Here is a 14,174-nt window from a genome sequence, read left to right as displayed (position 1 = left end):
AAGCCAGTATTACTGACAGACCAAACACTATGGAGGAGTGGGAGGGTGAACTTTAGGGCAAGTATTCTGGCAAAGAAGGTGGAAAGATAGGAAAATACGGCTTACATGTGATAGTTAAGTTGAAAAACACAGGAAGTATTTGCAGGCTGGATAGAACAGGGGAGAAGGAAGCGATTGGGAGGTAGTGGTACCAGATCAGTACAAATCACAAAGTTCTCTACAAGGCATGGGGATGTGCAGGTGTTCTGGCTAATGAGAACTGGGAGAAAAGCCCATATTCATACTCACTTTGAAAACAGAAATGCCAAGAACTGGTAAGGTGTAAAGTGGTAGGAAGGAGAGAAGTAATACAGAAAAAAACAGACTGAACCCCAAATATGGACAAGGTATGGTTTTAAACTAAAGATGCAGAAAAAAATGCACCCAGCGCTTCAAAATATGGGAGAAGAAACTCTTGAGCACTTGATATCAATGTTCAGTAATTCGTGAAAGAGGTGGAATTTAACAGAGAAGGAAGTTAAAGCCAATACTTAATAGAGTAGACAGGATGACCTTAGAAAATTATGGACCTGCCAGCCATCCTTCGTTACCTAGCAAAGGAGTGGAATAGATTATATAAGCTTGATAAATGAGAATTACAAGGTATATATAAGATTAATGCCAATCAGCTTAGCTTTATGAAAAATAAATCTTATCAAACTAACTTGACATCTTTTTATGAGATCAACAGATCAATAAAAGTAATGATGTTTGGTGTAATATACACAGAACTTCACAAGGCAAATGATTTGGTATTATATGGCATTTGGATCAAGAAAATAGAATGTAACAAGGTTAAGGGGATCAACAGATTTCACCTGGTCTCAAACAGAACTAGCAAGACTAGAAATGCAATTGCAGGTAAGCATGTGTCTGTTTTACTACCATGGAGATTCGCATTTAGCACTAAGATATTTAATGATCTTCAATGTATCAGCAACCTGAAAGAAAAGTAAAACTACTTCTCACAAAGTTTGCAAATAATACAAAGATTAGGGACATAACTGAGGTAGTGTAGCAAGCTTCGCATAAGCAAGCAACTGGCATTTGAGCACGGGGAAATGCAAGGACGTCAAAGAGCAAGTCTGGGTTTACCCCTCTCAAGAAGAATGTTGGCAATGGGGAAAAGCTGAAAGATTGAAAGGTTCTAAATGATGTTTTATAGTAAGGGACACAAAGAGCTTTGTTGGTGCTATTTATCAAAGACATAAATGAGAGAGAGCTTGTTTTCTCTCTGTGAATACCTGTACAGGTAAAATATGTGGCAATGCACAACAAAAGAGCTTAAAGCAGAAAAAAAAAAATATTAAGATTTATGTATCTCTATAAATACACCTATATACAAAACCACTAAATAATTAGCCCCTGCAACAGCTTACAGTGAGATGTAGAAGATACTTCATCAGTAAAAATTATCTCGTTCAAGTCTTGTGCTTTTCTAAAAAAGAAAAGTGTGTGTTGTGTTGACAGGATGACTCAAAATGCCTGGGTTTTGCCTTATGATTCTTTCAGACTGAGAAAAAGACTGGTTGGAGTTCTGAAGAGCAGGAAAGAGTCCAAGAAATGGCATAATGAGGTAGATAGTTGAAATATTATGAAGAGCCAAGATCACTGTTGGATAAGATACAGAGACAGCTGAGGAACAGAACTCATACCCAGCCCTGAGGCACATCAGTGGAGAGAAGCAACAAAGCAAAACAACAGTAGACGTGCAATAAGAAGAAAATCTAACTAAATGCATGTGAAGCTTCTCACATAACATCTACTTAAATTTATTGAATCCACAAAAATATCTTCTGCTGTCTTATGCAGAATCTATGCAAGGTCACTCTTCCTGATGTTTAGTAACACCAATTAGTCATAAATAAAAATAAAAACTATCCATTATGCTGTAGCAACATCTGGAGTATTCTACCTAGGATTTATTTTTTTAAGTTAAACATACTCTATCACACGGTGCATTCTAATTCTGGGATTTGTGACATCAACAATCTATGGTTCCTTACCTTTTAGAGCTTCATTGATGTAATTCTGTATGTAATACACTCTGAGCTTATCATGCACCATATTCTGGTCATCGTCAATTCCATTAGCCATAACATAAATTGGAACATCGCCATACTTGGATTTAACCCACTTGAGCAATTTTCGCAGTCCCCAGGGCACTACTGCGGCTCTGCTGGGGGAGTGCAGCCACGTGATGTCATTGATCATTTGAACTTCAAGATAGTGGTCATATTTTAGTGCATCTTCTTTCTCCCAGCCCACAAGGGTAGTAGTGTAGTGACTCAAGGCAAAAAAATCAAATGAGCCCTGGATTAACTTCTTTTCATCTTCTGAGAAATAAGGCAAGTGGAAATTATACAGGTCAACGCTGTTTCTTCGGTGAAGCCATGCTCTCATCACCTGTGGGTAATCACCATTCCCAAATATGGGCTCTGCAAGCCAGCCAATGTCGAACTCTAAAATCCTGTCAGCAACTTCTTGGTCATTTCTGGAAAAGGGACAAGCTGGTTCTACCCAGTCGGCTTGCAGAGCTATAGATATTTTACCCTTCTGAGTTCTCCTGAATTCTTTGTCATAAAGATGCCATGCTTTCGCATGGGCTTTCAACAGGTTGTGCCCTGAGGTGTATGTCAAGTTTTTAACAGACGGTTCGTTCATTGTAATCCAAAATTTGATATGGTCCCCAAGGCTTGTAAAGCAGAATTTGGCATACTCAACAAAGGCCTGAACAGTTTCTGGGTTTTCCCAAGCTCCATATTTGGCAAGAGAAGCTGGAAGCTCTTGATTCTCAGCCATAGGTTGCCATAAAGCAACAACAGGAGTTATGTTAACTCTGAGAAGTTCACTAGCAAAACACTGATAATAATGAACAAGTGTGTGGTTGATAAGAGAAAGGTTACCTAAAGGAAGGATTAAGGACCATTTCAGTGAAAAATGGAAGTGTGTGACATGCATTTCTTGCAGAAGAGAGATCTGCTGCCTGATGGCAGCAAAGTCAACACAGTGCCGCTTGCGTTTCGTGGTGAACACTCCATCCACTTTAATAAGCTTCTTCGTCTGGTGAACATCCCACACATAAACATTAGAGTCAAGAAACTGGGCGGGTGTCGTGTCTACCTGGGTAAAATAAGAAACAGACCAGATTTGAGCTGTTTGTTCTAGGTAGGTGGGAACAGCATAATCATCGAGCACAACCTAGTGAAAGAATATCACAAGTCAAGACATTAATTTAGCACCTCTCTCTCAGCTCTGATGCGATAACATCTCTGGCTTGTATGAATGAATTAATATTCTGTTAACATGTGACACCAAAAAGGTACCAAATCTATATAATTTTCATCCTAATTTCCAAACAAGCTTATGCTAATGGTCACCATGTTTATGTCTTCTCCAAATTGCTCCAGTCTGTATAGGAAACAAGGAATTGCTCGGGAAAAAGGCACTTCGCCTGCAACAAAGAAGCAGATCTTCAGCAAAGACTACAGTAGGTTTTTAAATATCTTTTTCAAGACTAAGAAGCTATACCAAAGGGCCTACAGAGACATGGTCTGTTAAAAATTACACACTAGCTTCAGTTTCAAGACCACTCCCTGAACACACTAAAAACACTATGAATGCAGCAGCATTTCCATGTTCAGTTCTTTTCCAGACTATGAAAAAGACGAGCAATGCTCTGCACTTGATTTTTAGCATGAATTTCATTGACACACAAAATTCTTCCTTCTTGCTGAAGACATCCTTTTTTTTCTAACTCATACTGAACTCATTTCCAAGTTATTTCAGCAGGATGTTGATATGCAAATCAATTTTTTTTTCAGGCCTCCAAGTAAACCCATTGTATGTCACTCCAGCAATAAATGTATTTCACATAAGTCTTTAGGCCTTCAGATGTGGGAACTGCATGTATGATATACTGGGTGCCACAGAATTATACTTTCACTTGCTAATGAACATCGCAAACACAATATGGACTAGAAAATGGAAAAGTTAATTACTTAAAATAATGCACAGTGCAAAATCTTGTTCATATTCTAGCATAACTCTTACAGGAAAGACCCAAACTACAAGATACTACTCTCATATGTGTTTACTTGTGGGGGTTTTAAACTTTTTCTTGGTGCAAGGTTCCCCCTGAGTTCAGATTCCCACGTCCTGCCCTCTGTTTGAAAAGCAGGTGTCAGCCTACAACCAGTGTTCAACTTGTAGCTGAGGCTCTGCAGACTGTATAAAGAAGCTGCTGAAAATCAGTTGCTATTTTCTCCGGAGAGGTCAGTACTGTGCTTATAGAAGAAAGTAATAAAAAACAGCATGTCTGAGAGAAATTGCTTTTCTGGAGAATTGTCCCTTGTAGATTACTAAAGCATGCATTGCCACTAATACTGTGGGAATGCTGTCAAAAGAGTTTTTCCACTGTGATGCATCTACAAATCACGCTACCTAAGCCTTACAGCACGAAATATTTGAATGGCCTTTTGAAATGAAAATATTCAGCTTTGAAAGTTTGGGGGATGGGAGGGATTTTTTAACCATCTTAGGCTGACTGAGCCTGCAACTTTATAGCTGTTATTGATCCCAAAGGGAGCAATTCTTTTTCCAATTCCTAATCTATCTGGAGCTACGAGGGTAATGAACTGTAGAATTTTCTTGGAGATCGGTGTACTAGGTAAGGAAGTCGCAGTATTTTTCAAGAGAAAAGAAGTCTAATCTTACTTTTGTAGTGAGAAAAAAACAAACAAGCCCCCTACAAGCTAGCCTTAAGAAAGATTACATCTTTGTGGAAAATCTATATTAAAAATTCTGTTCTTGAATCCGGCCTTGGTGTTGGATTTAACTACAGCTCTTTACAGTGGTTAGAAGACGCCTACAAGCCGAAACAGCATCTGAGAATTACAGAGCCAAACTGTTAAAGACACTGTAACTAAGCTACAATTTTTACACGTGCTATGAAGTCTTAAAATTTGAAAGGTTCTCCTGAATTATCAGATCTGGTTGAAATAAAAAGAGCGAGAGCTATGATCTAGCTAGGTGCTATGCAGGGCCACTGAAGCCACTAAGTCAGACACAGTACTGCACAAAATGACAAGAAAGGAATACAGAAATTTGATCTAGATCTAATTTTAATTCTTGGGGGTTTTTTTTGTGTTTTTGTTTGTTTGTTTTGTTGTTGTTGTTGTTTACATAAAAGTTCTCTAGCAACAGTACCAGAATGTATATGCATAAGATGTAGAAACATGCCACTGGAGCTCTAAGAGCTTTTAGGAAGTTTTCTAAAACATACATTAACACAGCAGACAGGTATGTTACCATTAAAATTATGGACTTGAAAAAGCGGTAATATTTCCCATTTCATAGGCTAGGACATTTGGAAATATACTTTAGCAGTTGTAATTCCTGTGCGACCTCACCTAGGCGTTCCTGCTCCAGCAGGGGGATTGGACTATATGATCTTTTGAGGTCCCTTCCAATCCCAAACATACTGTGATACTGTGTAATCAGCTTCCATTTGAAAAGGACTGGTTCCCAGCAACTGATCACATAACATGTCCAGGGAAGATGAGCATCAGACCCCTTTCGATTTCTGTATGTTTTTCTAAAATGCAATTTATCGTATCTCAATCTGACTGGATCTCCTTGGTCACATGCAGGAAGTCTATCAAAGACTGAAAGACACAGTGTTTGGCACAAAAGCCTTGTACCTATCTCCTTGCAGCACTGTGGTAATATAGATCAGCAAAGGCACTCCATCTAGCAAGTTTATCAACATAAACCTGTGCACTGATCTGGCTGGACAGCCTGTCGGCTTTATTATCAGACTCACCTGAATGTAGTTGTCAACAACGCCCCAAGCAAAGCCACAGGGAAAAATCCCTTCTATGGGCTGGTTTTCAGGCAAAGGTGGGAAGCCATTTTTTTCTATCAGCTTTTGATAGAACAAGACAGAAGATTTGGGCATCAGCTTCTTGTCGTGGCTTTGAAAATCAACATAAAACAAACCACGCCGAATGCTGTATCCCCTGTGCCATTCAAAGCCATCCAGGAGGGACCAGACTGTGTAGCCAAACACATTAACCCCATCGTACCGGATGGCTGAGGAAAGAAAAAAAATGCAGGTCTCATTTTCCCTTTGTAGATTACACCGTATCAACAATGTTTGCAGTATTCATGTGTAAGAACAATACAACAGGTCAGACAAGTACCTTGGGGCATTCAGGGAAATAGTTCAGCTGCCCCCAGGGAGCTGCCAAGGCAGCAGAGGTACCTGGCTCAGCTTTAAACAAGCCACATTTAGAAAGAGAAGCAGTGCAGCAGGGGCTGAGCGCGGTGCTGCAAATCGGAGGGTGCCAGTCCTGCACCCCGGAACAGGACACACCAGCGCGAACCGTTCACAGCACCTGAGCAGGTAACCGCGTGGCCCCACACTCTGCTCAGCACCCACTGCCACTCACCCCGGGCACTTACAGGCCATTAATGCTGCACCAATCTGCACACAAGCAAAAGCTATACTCCTTTTGATCCTTCCCCTCCACTGCAAATATGTATTGAGAAAACTGGACAATGCTTTTGGTGTGCTGATTAATTTTTATTATTATTTATTATTATTTTAGTATTTTAAGTAGAAGTGATAATGCAGGAAGACCCTCATTATTTGATAATTCTGTCTCTTTACATCTTTTATGGCATAGCACTTTCCAGCTTAAATATTTAAGGGTTTCTAAAAGTACGTAAACGTTCCAGGTCAACCGTTTGACTTCTCTAAAGTCACCCCTCACTTCGTAGGCTTAAATCAAGGTCTACTGGCATCTGTTAGTTTTGCCAGCATCACAGTTTTATTTTGAGATTCCAAATTATACTACTCACTTTTAGTCGTATTAACACTGAGATTCAGCAAAATCTTACTGGGCAAGGCTCAGTTTCAGGGAAGCACAAAGGAGTGTGCTTATTTTAATTACATAATTAGACCCACCCAAATGCAGCAATGCATTTCAGCACATTCTTAAATGTTCTTTTGAACTCATGTTTGGGTCCATAGCCAGCAGAGTTTATCTTTATTACTCACCATCTTCTGTCAACCCAGTCTAGGTACTGACTGAACGTAATATTTTCCAGGCCTTGTAACACTGAAAGCATTATTTCAGGCAAGCAGAACATCAAGATCCTCACATCCTCGTTTTATTAATGTACCACATTGCAATTAGTTGTGAAGGACCACCTGGATTCCTTGTTTGAATCAATTAAATGAACTGCGGTCAAATAAGCAATGAATTTGACCCAGTCATGAGAAAATGTCTAAGGAAATGCAATACTTCTCCTCCTAAAGGCATCATTCTTTTGTGTTTGGCAAATGCTGGTATTTTTCTAACCTCTGCATGCATCCCTGATGACATCTGCATTACCAATAGAGTAAAAGCCAATACAAGTCCACTTTGTGAGACAGTCTCAGTGAGAATTTATCTTTGAACAGCATCTCATCCCTTCTGTAAGACATCACACAGCACTCCCCTGCTTCCTGAGCACCTCATAAAAATTCTCCTCGAAGCCTTCTTTAAAAATGTATTAACTTTTAAGTATCACCTATGAAAGAAGCAAACTGAAAATTTTTGAGAAGTTCCAAGAAGTCTGGAAGTCTCAAACATAGTATCCTACACCAATCGCATGTTACTGGGAAACCACAACGAAAATGTTGTCTTTTCCTTTTTTCTGTTGTTTAGTTCCCCTCTTTTTTATGTCTGTTGGTCTGCAAGCCAAGCTGACTGAAACAAAAACTCTCCTTGCTTCTAAAACTGGGTGGCCTTGTCCATACTACCTACTGGAAATGCCTCCTGACCTGAGAAATCCCCCACAACATGCCCAGAAGTGTGCTACTGTGCAGACCAGAACTCTGCCATAATGGGGTTAAAAATTAAACAGCACTTCAGTTCACGCTCTGTTTACCTCACTAGTATAGAAATAGTCTAAGTAAACACGGCAGAGGCATAAGCATCAAACACAGATCCTTAAAACCCTCTGCTCAGCTGTCCAACCACAGTGCATGAGGAGTATGAAGCCCACAGTCCCTGTTTCCACATGGAGTGTGCTCAAGGATCTATGTTTTTACCTTTGGACACACCTGATAATACCTCAGTCCTCACCTGTCAGGGGCCTGGCTGTTCCCATTCTCCTTAAGATTCTTTGAGTTCAGACCTGCCGACTCCCCAGATAATGACCTTACCCCTCGGTTGGTCAACATGGCACAGAGGAGATTGCATGCCCTCCTGGTCAGCATGCCCCACTTCACAAGGAACAATCCATTTATTTGTTGCACCAGAGAGAGCAGGGAAGTGAATATGACCCTAGTGTAAGTGGTTAGATACGCACCCATATGAGAAGACATCTTCAATCAACTAGCAGCTCTGTTCACTCTAGCTAATCCAAAAAGGTATTTGGGGAAAAAAAATGAAGATCAATAATAGTAAAAAGCAAAAGGATTTAGGCCTGTGAATTGCAAATAAAGAGACCTTTTCCCAGGCCAAAAAAAAAAAAAAAAAAGAACCAAAGCCAAAAACCCACAACAAAAAACAAGAACAAAAGCAACAACAATAACAAGCACAAAAACAAAAAAACAACAAACAACCATGCACGGAGACTGATGACAGCATGCTGTGTCAGCATGGACATCCATATCAGCTCTTCAACTGAAACCAGGAGCACACCTTGGAGCAAATCTCCCTCCTTACCACACTTCAGGTCACATCACAAAATGGTCTCAGGATGCCTGACTTGGGTTCCTTTGGGGTGAAATTAATCCAGAAACGGGCTTCAGGAATACAGAGAGTCTGGACACCAGGCCCTCAACACCAACTCTCTTTTCTACGAGCTTGCTCCGACAGCACTGCACTGACTTATTAACGCAGACAGAGAAGTGTGGAGTGAATCCGGTGGTGAGTAGCTCACAAACTTCTACATTACAGTGCTTTGCTACACGTCCTCTGAAAGAGACAGCATGATGCCTGTTGTGGATCTTTCTCACCTAAATCCCCCTTGGTATTGCGTAGAGACCTTTGGTATTTACATTGCATTTTGCAGATTCCAATGGGGAGAAGGGTTGGGTCCAATAATTTTCATCGTAATGATGTCTTAGTCCTTTCTGCAGACCCAGCCTGTCTCTGTTGGCTTTTTTCTGGGAAACGTTTAGCCGAGTGTCAGTATTCTCAACTTGATATGACAATACTACTATTGACAAGAACTACTGTTATTGTCACTCTTGTGGCACATTAAAATGAAGGAAACTCTGTAAACTGAGATTGTTTCCAGCCAGCTGGGATTAAAGGGCAAACCCATGGATGTTATGTCCAGAAATTTAAAAACTAAGCAGAAATACGGGTAGCAGGAATATAGCTCCTTATAGCTCTTCATCTGACTCCATGAAAAACGGTAATACTGTACTTGCAATAGTAACTAACTGTTTTACATTCCATTCCTCCCATTTTGGATAAACTGGTTCATCTATTTATTCACCTTTTAATTTATTTATAATAATTAGGTTTCTGCATTAGCAGATGACACAAACATGAAACTCCTCTGCATCTTCATGAGTGCTCAGAATAAAATGAAAGCCATTTTTGCCCAACCCTTGTATGAAAATGGCAATGGAACACAATGGCTATCTCATCTGAACTAACACCTACAATGAGAGACAATGAAATTGGAAATGGGAAATGCAATGACTTATGGGTGACTACCAGGACTGAAAAAATTTGTTTTGCCACACGAAAATGGGAAAATAGAAATTAACTCTCATACAAGGTAGTTTATTTCCCTTATTGTTTGGCAAAAAAATAACAGGTTAGTCAATTAAATAATTTAGATTATATAACCTCAAACATTCAGTTCTCCCTAAACCAATGTAAATTCAGATTACTGTGACTGTCCACAGCTGTACCAATGTAAAATTTGTGCAAGAGCAAGATACATAATGAAAAGGTTCCAGTTTTTAATTTTAAAACATATTCTTTCAGCCTTATGTTTTCTTCAGAGGAACACTTATTGCATAGTATTTACCTTCCCACGTATATATCACAGAATCACAGAATGTTACGGTCTGGAAGGGACCTCAAGAGATCATCCAGTCCACTCCCCCTGCCGGAGCAGGAACACCCAGATGAGGTTACACAGGAAGGTGTCCAGGTGGGTTTGAATGTCTCCAGAGAAGGAGACTCCACAACCTCCTTGGGCAGCCTGTTCCAGTACTCTGTTGCCCTCACTGTGAAGAAGTTTCTTTTCAAATTTAAGTGGAACCTCTTGTGTTCCAGTTTGTATCCATTTCCCCTTGTCTTATCATTGGTTGTCACTGAGAAGAACCTGGCTCCATCCTCATGACACTCATCCTTCACATATTTATAAACATGGATGAGGTCACCCCTCAGTCTCCTCCAATTTAAAGAGAATCAGCTCTCTCAGCCTTTTCTCATAAGGGAGATGCTCCACTCCCTTAATCATCGTTGTTGCCCTGCGCTGGACTCTCTCCAGCAGTTCCGTGTCCTTGAATGGAGGGGCCCAGAACTGGACACAATATTGCAGGTGTGGTCTCACCAGGACAGAGTAAAGGGGAAGGAGAACCTCTCTCAACCTACTAACCACCCCACTTCTAATCCACCCCACGATACCATTGGCCTTCCTGGCCACAAGGGCACAGTGCTGGCTCATGGTCATCCTGCTCTCCATCAGGACCCCGAGGTCCCTTTCCTCTACACTGCTCTCTAACAGGTCATTCCCCAACTGGTACTAGAACCTGGAGTTGGTCCTGCCCAGATGCAAGACTCTACAGTTGCCCTAGTTCATTAAATTTTTCCCTGCCCAACTCTCCAGCCTGTCCAGGTCTCGCTGGATGGCAGCACAGCCTTCTGGTGTGTCAGCCACTCCTCCCAGCTTGGTGTCAGCAGCAAACTTGCTGACAGTGCACTCTATTCTGTCACCCAAATCATTTATTAATATATTGAATAATACCGGTCCCAGTACTGACCCGTGAGGCACTCCACTAGATACAGGCCTCCAAATAGACTCCATCCCATTGATCACAACTCTCTATCTTCTTACATTTTGTACATATGCATTCATACATCTAAGATATGGAAAACAACTATTAATAAATAACACAATAAAGTTCCCTAAGTGCATTGAGAGTATAGTTCACATGTTTTTCACTTTCTCCCATCAAAGACAGTGGAAATTTTCCTACTGACTTCAAAGGCAGAAGCATCATGCTCTCTAAATGCTATCTGCAGATATTAAGGGTCCTCAAAAGCTGAAAAGAACAAAACCGGGAAAGGGCTTTAGAGTCTCATTTTACAAGTGCCAAGATTAATGCTACACACCAAAATTAGCTTTCAGACTGTTTCTTTAACATGTCTCTGTAGGCTATTTTGCATTATGATTTTGTCAAGCACATCGTCACTCCTACCTTTTAAAGTTTCCATAATGAACTTTTTGAGATAGTAAATATATTTGGCATCATCTCTCTTGGTGCTACCAGAAACAAACCAGCTGTTCTCCACAATGAATATCTGGGGGTTGTTATATTCACTGCTTATCCAGTAAAGGAGCTGCCTCAGGCTTATTGATTCCAACTGCTGGAACTTCATGTGAGAGTCCAAGAGCTGGAAACTCAGGGTAGCTCCAAACGAAAGAGCAAAGAAATCTGCTGTTCCCTTGATATACTTCTTCTCAACTTCACTGAATTCAGGCAACAGAGATGAAAGGTTGCTCCTCATGCTCTCTGGATAGTCACCATCAATAAATATGGGCTTAGCAAACCAGCCGAGCACAAAATCAAGGGATTTTTGACATTCTTTTATGTTTTTTTCAGTCATACTTTGAGGTTTTATCCAGTGGGAGCCAAGGGCAATGGACACTTTTCCTCTTTGAGTTGGACGAAAACGTTCATTGTAGAGATGCCAGACTTTAGCGTGGGCCTGTTGAAAAGAAAGACTGTAATTAATGCACCTGAAATTCCATTTTAAGCAACACAATTAGTCTCAAGTAATGACATCCAGTGTCATGTAGTAACCACATAAACATGGCATTTGAGGGCTCAGTCTTATTCATTCATCAGCAGTTTACAACTCCTAAATTAACTTTTAATACTATATTAATATCATATATCAACTAGAAATCAGAGAAAAAAGCATGTCTGTTTTCCATGAGACACTATTCCAGGTAGTGAACACATTTTTAGTAGTTGGCTAGACACCCTTATTAACTTTTATTATTGAGTTTAGAGATATTTCCAGTATTTACAAAAATGAAAATGCATTTAACTAAATATGTTTCAAAGTATGTTTTCATTATAGGCATATCATTTCATCTGTAGATTCACATATATATAAAGAAGGAAGGTCTGTTTTTAAGAACTGCTCAGATTTCTCAAACAATGCAATACAAACACCTTTGAACTTATTCCTCTTTGAACCAGAACACACAGTAAAGGAAAAAGTACCAATCTGTATTTTTAAAAGTCTAGTGAAAAACAATTTATCACAGCTCCTGAGAAATTATTCCAATAATTCAATTTAATTTGTTTTATTTAAATTTGCTTTTTACCTCTAGCCTCAGATTTCAACCACTTGTCTTGGCATAATTTTACCTGTTGCTGTGAGAGATCTTTTCTACCAAATGCTTTCCCATGATCTTACAGAATCAGTTGAAACAGTCTCTTGATGTTCCCTTTGAAAGCTAAATGGATTAAGTTCCTGGAGCCTCACATTATCTTCAGGCATAGCTTCAAGCTTTCTAACCATTCTCACTGATCTCCTCTGATTCTCTTCCAATTTGTCATCATCTGTCTTAAACTGCAGAAGCAGAATTGGACAAAATATGCCAACAGTGGTCATGCCAGCAGTAAAACCAGAAACAATTTAGTACACTATTTCTACTTATATGGTCATAGCATTACACTGTGAGCATCATCTAAAGTACCATATCTCCAGAGCCCTTCACCATCTAAACCATGTTTTTTCTTTACACCTAGTTTATCAAAGAATTTTGACTGCTCTATGAATCAGCATCTCATCTTTTTGCCATCTACACATTAAGAGAAATTTAATGCTTTTTTTCTAAGTCACTGATAAAAAGGTAAAAAAATATGAGAACTATTCATTAGAATAAACCCTACCTAACAATTATCTCAGTTTACATTTGCATTTTAAGACTTATCAGTTAGTATTTGTTCATACATTCTGTGACGACATGAACCTCCATTATTGCCATACAAAGTCACAGGTACAATCAATATATATGACAGATTATTAATCAAATTGTCACATTTTTAGCTCTCCCTGGAATACAAGCCATACAGAAAGTCGGTAACTTATATAAGCTGGCAACTTATATCATTAATGCATTGATAGCTGCAGTTCACAGTTTCCTTTTCATATACTCCTACCATTCAAGCTTTGAACCACAATGATTTCCAGTTGCCAGCATTACTACGAACATTAAGTAATTAAAATTATTAATCATTTTTGACATAGAGACTGTTAATTACCCAGGAAAAATAATGAATACTACTGTTCTTGCAGAATTTTAATTTTCACTTCTGGGAGAAAAACAATTGGAATTGAAGGACAACTAAAGGTAAGATCAATAATCAAGGCTCCGTTTAGCTGCCCCCCCCCCCCCCCCCGAAACCTGCTGCCTCTGAGTCACCATGGGGTATGTAAAACATCTGTGCAGGTCTGACACCAGCTCTAGAGGAGACCAGACTCATGTTCTTTTAGAGTGGTCACCAAAACCCAAAGAGAACAATCTTGGAAACTCTGAATCACAGTACACACCTGTGTGCATGCATCTAAATAAACCCTCAGTTGCAAATTTCAGTGTACATGCTCTCATTGAAAATATGTCAGCACCTCAACTAAATGTGATGCAGTCCTACCATCTGTGTATATTAATAAAAGCAATTTTGATGCTAGTGAAAAACTAAATATAGTAACCACTTCAAAGTTTCATGTCAAAGAATGAGAGCTGAGTTAATTTTACTTCATGCTGAAGCTGCACTACACTGATGAAAGAACAAAAGCCATCACATACCATGACCAAAATGCTACACACCCAACACTTTAAATATTATTTTAAAAATACCATGGGGAATGAAT

The 14,174-nt window shown here is 39.6% G+C and overlaps 1 protein-coding gene across 2 annotated transcripts in view; it reads right to left on the bottom strand.

The window, feature by feature from the left end:
• Positions 1-14,174, bottom strand: part of KL (klotho) — a 51,540-nt gene that overhangs the window by 5,255 nt on the left and 32,111 nt on the right. For both annotated transcript variants that reach the window (XM_065829877.2, XM_071804744.1), the window contains exons 2-4: positions 11,483-11,993; positions 5,864-6,132; positions 2,046-3,162 (exon numbers count right to left, since the gene is read on the bottom strand). In XM_065829877.2, coding sequence (XP_065685949.2) covers positions 2,046-3,162; positions 5,864-6,132; positions 11,483-11,993 — 1,897 coding nt within the window. The remainder of the gene's footprint in view (positions 1-2,045; positions 3,163-5,863; positions 6,133-11,482; positions 11,994-14,174) is intronic.

The sequence above is a fragment of the Patagioenas fasciata genome, chromosome 1 (genome assembly GCF_037038585.1).
Source record: "Patagioenas fasciata isolate bPatFas1 chromosome 1, bPatFas1.hap1, whole genome shotgun sequence".
Taxonomy (NCBI): domain Eukaryota; kingdom Metazoa; phylum Chordata; class Aves; order Columbiformes; family Columbidae; genus Patagioenas; species Patagioenas fasciata.
The sequence above is the reverse complement of the archived record's forward strand: the minus strand, read 5'-3'. Positions and strand labels throughout refer to the sequence as shown.